The 8,658-nt window shown below is 36.6% G+C and overlaps 1 protein-coding gene across 2 annotated transcripts in view; it reads left to right on the top strand.

Annotated features, from left to right (window-relative positions):
- The window catches only part of RAB6A (RAB6A, member RAS oncogene family), an 81,013-nt gene that overhangs the window by 22,636 nt on the left and 49,719 nt on the right, over nucleotides 1-8,658 (top strand). For both annotated transcript variants that reach the window (XM_012645704.1, XM_012645705.1), the window contains exon 2: nucleotides 1,848-1,906. In XM_012645704.1, coding sequence (XP_012501158.1) covers nucleotides 1,848-1,906 — 59 coding nt within the window. The remainder of the gene's footprint in view (nucleotides 1-1,847; nucleotides 1,907-8,658) is intronic.

Genomic DNA, 8,658 nt, shown 5'->3' with positions numbered 1-8,658 from the left:
AAACTTCTCTGAGCTTTTTACCTTTTCTTGAAAAATGGAAATAAAATTTCTTCTTGTAGAGTTGTTATAAACACCTCGTATATGTGATGCATACACTTCTATAAAAAACATGGTAAATTTTACCTTTTTTTGCATTATTCTGCATGGAGATCAAAGGCCCTAACGTGGACCTTACAATCTGTAGAGACTTAATGTGTAGTCCTTGTATTGAACAGAGGTCATTGTCATTGGGCATCTTTTAAAATAAAAAGTATATTGTTAACTTTATTGTGTTTTATAATAGTAGTATTTATAGTGAAATCACTTGTTTTAATTAAAAATAAGATCTACTTTGAATATCCCTAGATAATATATTGTTTATCTTTTAGAAAAGTGTTTGGTGTCAATTCAGTGAACATTTGTTTTTTCACTTAGTATGATGTTCCAAGCATTGTGTTAAGCTCTGATGATATGGAGTAAACAAGACAAATATGGAGCTTGTAGTTTAGCAGGAAAAACAAACATGAAGCAAATCATCACTAGTTTGCATACTATTTTACAGTAGATTTTGGGATGAACAAAAACAATACATTTATAAGGACTCCATATTGAAGAATCATATTCAAAGTGGTTAATACTGAATTCTTAACCCTTTGAATAAAAAAACTATTTTTAACAAACAAGCTATTTTGTATTTATTACGTATTTTATATACTCCTTTGCTTTTTGCATACTTTTTCCTCTCTGGGAATTGCATACTTTTTTTCTCTTCATATTTTCACATTTAATTTTAATATTTTTAATTATTTAAAATTAAACAAGTTTTGTATTTAATTTTCACAGATTGAGATCAGTGTTAAATAATATTGGTATGTATTATATATTGTTCCTGACTTTACTGTGAATAGTTCTAGAGTTTTGCCTTTAAGTGCATATTCTTACATGTGAAAATATTTTGGAGAAACATATACCAAAGTTTTAACATTGATTATATTATATATAGGTGGTAGGATACAGGAAATTTTCACATTGTTCTTGATCTTTTCTGTACTACCTACTTTACAACATGCTTTTTGTTTTTTTTTTTTTGAGACAGAGTTTCGCTGTGTTGCCCTGGCTAGAGTGCCTTGGCGTCAGCCTAGCTCACAGCAACCTCAAACTCCTGGGCTCAAACAATCCTCCTGCCTCAGCCTCTTGAGTAGCCGGGACTACAGGCATGCACCACCATGCCCGGCTAATTTTTTTTTTTCTATATGTATTTTTAGTTGTCCAGATAATTTCTTTCTATTTTTTTTTTTAGTAGAGACAGGGTCTCACTCTTTCTCAGGCTGGTTTCGAACTCCTGAGCTCAAACAATCCGCCCGCCTCGGCCTCCCAGAGTGCTAGGATTACAGGCGTGAGCCACCGCTCCCGGCCCTTTCTCGCTCTTAAACAGCCTAGTTCTTCTGTCCCTCATACCTCTCCTAGGATTCTGTCTTTTGTCTTTCAGCTCTTATAGATTGTACTTTGATTCGCTAAATGAAGTGGACCTGACCTCTATTAGTTCTTTTTATTAGGACTCAAGTAAATAATCTGCTTGGCCTTTTGTAAATTAAGAATGTCAACATACATAATTATTTTCCTCCATCTTGTATCTTCGTTTTCCTCAACTCTTAACTATTATAAATACTCTTTGCCTGTGCTCTTAATTTGAGAGATTGTTATCTGTTATTAGAGAAAGTCATGTTGACAAATTTGGGGCTTTATGGTTTTAAATTAGTGTTAGAACCATTGCAGAATTTATTATAATTGTAGTTCTCTGTAGAATTGCCTGAGAACCCAATATAATGTGTTCACTGAGCAAATCTCTGTTTTTCTTTTCATTTCAGTTGGAAAGACATCCTTGATCACCAGATTCATGTATGACAGTTTCGACAATACTTACCAGGTATCTTGTTTTTGCCAATTTATTGGTTGTCTATTTTGTGTTACAAGTAATATTCAACATATTTTTAAAAATTTGCTTATTTACATGCAGTTATGGATGTAAAAGCACTTTCTATAATCCATAAAATGCTATATAAATACAAAGTATAAATGATTTGTCCACAGTCCTCAAGTTTATCATTCGATTTCTATTCCAAAGTGTATTGAAATATTATCTCTGATACTATCTGGGATGGAATTAGAAGTGATGGTAGATAGTCTCTTATAGAGATTTTATCCATGTCTTGGATCCTGTGACATTTTGATTGACACTTGAAGTCAAGAATAAATAAGCAATGAAATTAAAAATCATTAATAGGAGGAAATTTGGGAAATTCACAGATATGTGGAAATTAAACAATACATTTTTTAATAATGAATATCAAAGATGACCTCACAAGAGAAATTAGAAAATACTTTGAGATGAATAAAAAAGAACACAGCATGTCACAACTTATGGGATACAACTAAAACAGTGCTATACAGAAAAGAAGAAAGACATTAAATTAATAACCTAAACTTCCATCTTAAGAAACTAGAAAAAAGCAAACTAAATCCAAAGCAAGCAGAAGGAAGAGTCTATTTTAAAATTTAGATTTTATTATTGTTTGGGTATGGTGAGGCCAATAGATCAGGAGATGATTGCCATTGAAAAGATAGTTTGTTAAAACTCACAGATCCCAAGAAAAGGAGGTATATGCTGTGCCATGGGAGGCCACATGGGAAAGCACCAGGGTCAGTCAGGAGGCAGAAGGTTGGAGAAATGTGGGCAAGAGCCTTTATTGTGGTTTCCATGGGAAGGAACAGACAAGACAGGGTAAAAAGGTTTAGGATTAGGTAGTTTGAATAATTTCAGTGGTTCTGGAGTTGAGGGGCTGTTCCTAGTTGTCTGATACATGGCCCAGGTGATTAGGGCAGTATAATAGTGGCCCTCAGTGTGATAGAGAAGGTGCTGGGGTATTGGGTTTGGATTGGTTGGTTTGCTTATGAAAGTTGTGCTCATAGGTGAGTTTACTATCTCTAATAAAAAGACAAGCCCAGGGACGAGCAGTCCCTCCGGTGTCAGCAATGCCCCGATGTCAAAGCATCAAAAATACAGGAAATAAACAGACATACTTAATACAGAAGCTAATGAAGGTTAGAACAGAAATACATGAAAGAGAGAACAGAAAAACAATGGAGAAAATCAGTAAAACCAAAAAGATCAACAGAATTTACTAACTCTTAGCTAGACTAATCAAGAAAAAAAGAAGGAAGACTCAAATACTAAAATCAGGAGTGAAAGAGGTGACATTACTACCAACCATACACAAATAGAAAGGATTATAATGGAATATTATGAACAATTATATGCTAATAAATCAGATGGTCTACATAAAATGAACAAATTCCAAGAAAGACACAAACTATAGAAACTAACTCAAGAACAAAATCTGAATCTACCTATACTAAGTAGAAAGATAGAATTAGTAATCAAAAAACTTCCCATAAAGAAAATCCCAGCACCAGATTGTTTCATTGGTCAATTCTATGAAACATTTAAAGAACACTAATGCTTTATAAACTCTTCTAAAAAGTAGAAGAGAACACATTATAACTCACTTTATGAGGTTAGTATTACTCTAATAGCCAACCTAGACAAAAACATCAACATTAAAGAGTACTACAGACCAATATCCCTTATTTATATAGACACAAATCCTCAAAAAAATACCACCAAACTGACTCAAGCACCATGTAAAAAAGGATTACATAGTATTTAGCAAAATGGTATTTATTTTAGGATTGCAAAGTCGGTTCAACATACAAAAAGCAATCAATATGATACACTGTGTGAATAGAAGAAAGGACAAAATCACATGCTCATTTCAATAGACACATAAAAAGCATTTGACAAAATCCAGGAGCCTTTCATGATAAAAACACACAGCACACACACTAGGAAGAGAAAAGAGCTTCAACATAATAAAGAGCATCTATAAATGCCACTGAAGGCTGGGTGCAATGGCTCACATCTGCACTTCCAGCGTTTTGGGAGTCTGAGGTGGGAGGATCACTTGAAGCCAGATGTACGAAACCAGCCTAGGCAACATAATGAGATCCCTTCTCTAAAAGAATAAGAAAAATTAACCGGGCATGGTGGTGCACACCTATAGTGCTAGCTACTCAGAAGGCTGAGGTTGGAGGATCAGTTGAACCCAGGAATTTAAGGTTACAGTGAGCTATGATTGGGCCACTACACTCTAGCCCTGGCAACAAAGCAAGATCCTCTCTGTCTTTAAAATAAAATAAAAAAAGAAAAACTTCAAGATTTTGAGCCCATCTCATTCATACTATAATTTTTTTCTGTGTAGTCTGAAACTAATACTAGATCTTTGAAAATTGAGTTAATCCTTTGTATTTTGAAACTGACATGTAAAAATGTGTTGATCATATAGACAGACAAACGATATTTAGATCAAACTGCTCTATGAGGGAGGGCTGAACATGGTGTGCAGAGAAAAGATATACAGATGCTTCTCTACTTACAATGGCGTTACATCCCATTAAACCATCAGTCAGTTGAAAATATAAATTGAAAATGCCATTTGACAGACCTAAGCTACTGAACCTCATAGCTTAGCCTAGTATACCTTGTTATATGTACTCAGCATGCTTACATTAGCCTACAGTTGGGCAAAATCATCTAACACAAATCTATTTTATAGCAAAGTGTTGAATATCTCATGTAATATATTGAATGCTGAAAGTGAAAAAGAGTGGTTGTACGGATATGTCAAATATGGTTTCTACTGAATACATACTGCTTTCGCACCATTGTAAAGCTGAAAAATTATAAGTCAAAGCATTGTAAGTTAGGGACCATCTGTATTTGAGAAATGTGATTTTGATATTTCTCCCTCATGTTTTTAATTTTTAGATTATAATTTTAGGTCAAGTAGCAAATTTACAGTATGGTAAGGAAAATCAAAACGCAAGGAAAAATGGGGCCAGGCGGCGTCGTGGCTCACGCCTGTAATCCTAACATTCTAGGAGGCCAAGGCGGTAGGATTGCTTGAGTTTGAGACTAGCCTGAGCAAGAGTGAGAACTCGTCTCTACCAAAAAGAAAGCGGTGCACGCCTGTAGTCCCAGCTACCTGGGAGGCAGAGGCAGAGGGATCACTTGAACCCCAGCAGTTGGAGGTTGCAGTGAGCTACAATGAAGCCACTGCACTCTACCCAGGGCAATGGAGTGAGACTCTGTCTCAACAACAACAACAACAACAAAAACAAGGCAACTAAGTACCCCTCCTCACAACCCCCCACCCCTTCATATTTTAAAATTTAAAAAAAAAGAAAAAATGGAAGCAATTCTAAAAGTAAATGTAATTAGGGGTGGAGCATATTGAATGGTGGAGTAAGGAGCTAGGCAAATGATAAAAAGAAATGATAAAATTGGGACAGAATTGTCAAAAACAACCATTTTGAGACTCTGGAATTGATAATAGGTATACATTAAGTTGAAAAGTGATTGTCAAGAAAGATAACTGATCCTTTGTTAGAACAGTATCTGTCGTGCTTTGGCTTGGGACTGCTACTATTTTCCTTCACCTGCTTCTCAGCTCCATGGTGTAGTAGTTCTACCAGGGCTGGGCAGGCTGGGAGAACAAGGTTGGATTGGTTTGGAGGGAACAAGCCCCATGCCCACAGGCATTGTTGAATAATAGTGACCTCAGTGGTGAAGAATTAGGGAAGTCTAACATCATAGATGCCTGAGAATGTGATCCTGGATGGGGCAAGCCACAGAGCAGCCAGAAACTTAACAGGGTGGTTCAGGGAATGAGACAGCTCTAGTGGGTCTTAATGAACCCCTCTGTATCCCTAATGGTTTGGAAGGCTGTGTGTATGTTTAAGGCTTTGCATCTGCTCAAGTTAAAGAGAAAACCTTAGCTGTGTACTTGTCTCTGATTGATTGTGAGAACTTGCAAATGCAGAAAATAAAAGATGAACAGAGTTAGAATACATTTTCCAACTTACCCAGAGAGCCAATTCTCCACAAACATTTCCAATATAGAGAGAAGGATACACATCCCAGCTCATTCTGTGAGGCCAGTATTACTCTGGTAATAAGGCCAAACAAGGATCACGTCTCCTGAATATAGCCTGTAGTCCTAGCTACTTGGGAGGCTGAGACAGGAGGATTGCTTGAACCCAGGAGTTGGAGATTACAGTAAGCTGTCAGTGCGCCACTGCACTCCGGTGTGGAACCCTGTCTTTAAAATATATATATATATATATATAAGGACAGATACATAAATCAGTGGAACAGAATTGGGAGTCAAGAAGCAAAACCTTGTATTTGTGGGCAATTGATTTTGACAAAAGTACCAAGGCAATTCAATCAGGAAAGGATAGTCCTTTCCACAAATGGTGCTATAACAATTGCATATCCACCGTGAAAAAATTAATTTAGGCCTCTTGCCTCATACCATGTATTAAAATTACCTCAAAATGGATCATAATCCAATTAAAGCTAAAATTATGAAATTTTAGAAGAAATGTTTTTAGGAAAAAATCCTCACGATCTCGAGTTAGGAAAAAAAATTCTTTCATATGACACCAAAAGAATGGTCCATAAAAGAAAAAATGTTAAATTGAACTTTATTAAAATTAACAACTTTTGTGCTTAAAAAGACTCCTTTAAGAAAATAATCCATGAATTCTGAAAAATCCTTGAAAAGAGAAAGCCACAGAGGAGAATATCATTTTCACTATTGGTGATAGCTAGTGCGTCAGTTCTTTACTCTGAAATTGGGAATTAAAAGGAAAGAAGTATCTATCCTGTCTTTTCCCATGCAAGCTGTACTTCAGGGTAACCAAATAGCTCTGCTTGGTAAATTCGATATGGAAGAATTCCATCTAGTAAATGTAGCAGGAATGACAGAATTAGAAAATTACCATTTTGCCACCCTAATGAAATAATTGATTCAGGTAATTATTATGAATGTTAAGCCCAACGGGTGAAAAAAGTTAAAGAGAAATTGGTATTTGCATGGTCCCAACCCATCATCCCATAGATTATTTGTTGGTCATGAGTGAAAAACACAACTTTACAATGGAAAAATCCCACTACAACCAGCTGAACTCATTGATCGATGTTAGCCACACTAACAGTGGATATTGTGTGCCTATTAATGTGGTATAATATCAAATACCCAGCACCACCTACAAACCTAGAATATGTTGAACCTGAATCTTACCAAGCTTTCCTTTTCTCTCCTCTCCTCTCTTCTCCTCTCCCCTCCCCTCTCCTCCCTTCCCCCCCTCCTCCCCCTCCTCTCCTCTCCCCTTTCAGGGTCTGTCTCTGTTGCCTGGGCTAGAGTGCAATGGTGTTATCATAGCTCACTACAGCCTCAAACTGCTGGGCTCCAGCGATTCTCCTGGCTCAATTTCCTGAGTAGCTGGGACTGTAGGCACGCCACCACAACTGGCTAATTTTTCTGTTTTTTATAGAGACAAGGTCTATCCCTAGTTTCCAAGAAATACAGAGGATAGAAGAACAAATAGACATCATAGGGAAGTAAGAAGGCAATTTCATAATACAGATCATTGCACCAGAAAACTGACCCATGTCTTTAAGTCAGTCACGAAAAAAAAACGGAGGCAGTAGATATAGTTTACAATTAAAAGATTCTTATGAGAAAAACAGCTAAATGCAATTTGTGGACCTTGTTTATTTAAGAACTGTAAAGTTGATAGCTGAACAGAGATAACTAAAACATAAATCTGACATTGAAGAAAAGTCACTTCATAATAAAAAGCTAATGAATACATACTATATACGTTTTATTATTCTTTTGAATATTTCAGAAATGGTTTAACTACCTCTTAAGACTTTGTAAAAAGAGCAAGTTTAGAAGGGAAAAATTGTTAGGTCAGCAAGAATGCTTCAGTTTCTTTTGGACCCCTTTTAGATCAGGTAGCTCTGATTTTTAGGTCTCTGCAATTCCACAGTTTATAGGCTTCAACCAGATGACCTTCTTTTGCATATAGTATTTTGAGTCTGAGCAGTGCCTCTCTTTCTCCTCAGCAGAGAAGCCACAAATACCAGTCTCAGTGACTAAAAAGGTTTTGAGGTTACGGAGCCAGATGTGGAGAATTCCTAAGGGTGTAAGGTTCTATCTTTGAGAGTAGAACCAAAGACTATAGTATAAAAAATCTGAACTAGGGAGACTTAGGCTATGGAATTATGAGGTAGAGACTATATTTAGAATTCTCTGCGTGTTTTTAAAGTACTTTGTTACACCCAAGTTCTCTGTGGAAGTAAGGATACCTCTCAGGCAAACCTGAAAGTGCCACTGCTGTTTCTTTGTGCACTGAGACTATAGCTTCTCCGCAGACTATGTTAGGGCAATGATGGTGCTGATGGGGTGTGAAGTTATATGGAATTTGATAGAGAAGGAAAGATTTTGATTCTTTGGAGGGGGGGAAGTTGTTGCTAATGAAGTCAAATTATCATTGCACTTTGTCACTAATAGGAGAAGCTAATTAATAGGAATAGTAAGCGTTAGAGCTGTTTATAAGAATTAGGTACAGGCCAGGCACGGTGGCTCACGCCTATAATCCTAGCACTCTGGGAGGCCGAGGCGGGTGGATCATTTGAGCTCAGGAGTTCGAGACCAGCCTGAGCAAGAGCGAGACCCCGTCTCTGCCAAAAATAGAAAGAAATTAATT

Source organism: Propithecus coquereli, unplaced genomic scaffold (genome assembly GCF_000956105.1).
Source record: "Propithecus coquereli isolate 6110/MARCELLA unplaced genomic scaffold, Pcoq_1.0 Scaffold235, whole genome shotgun sequence".
Taxonomy (NCBI): domain Eukaryota; kingdom Metazoa; phylum Chordata; class Mammalia; order Primates; family Indriidae; genus Propithecus; species Propithecus coquereli.
Note: the sequence above shows the minus strand (reverse complement) of the source record. Positions and strands in the feature narration are given on the sequence as shown.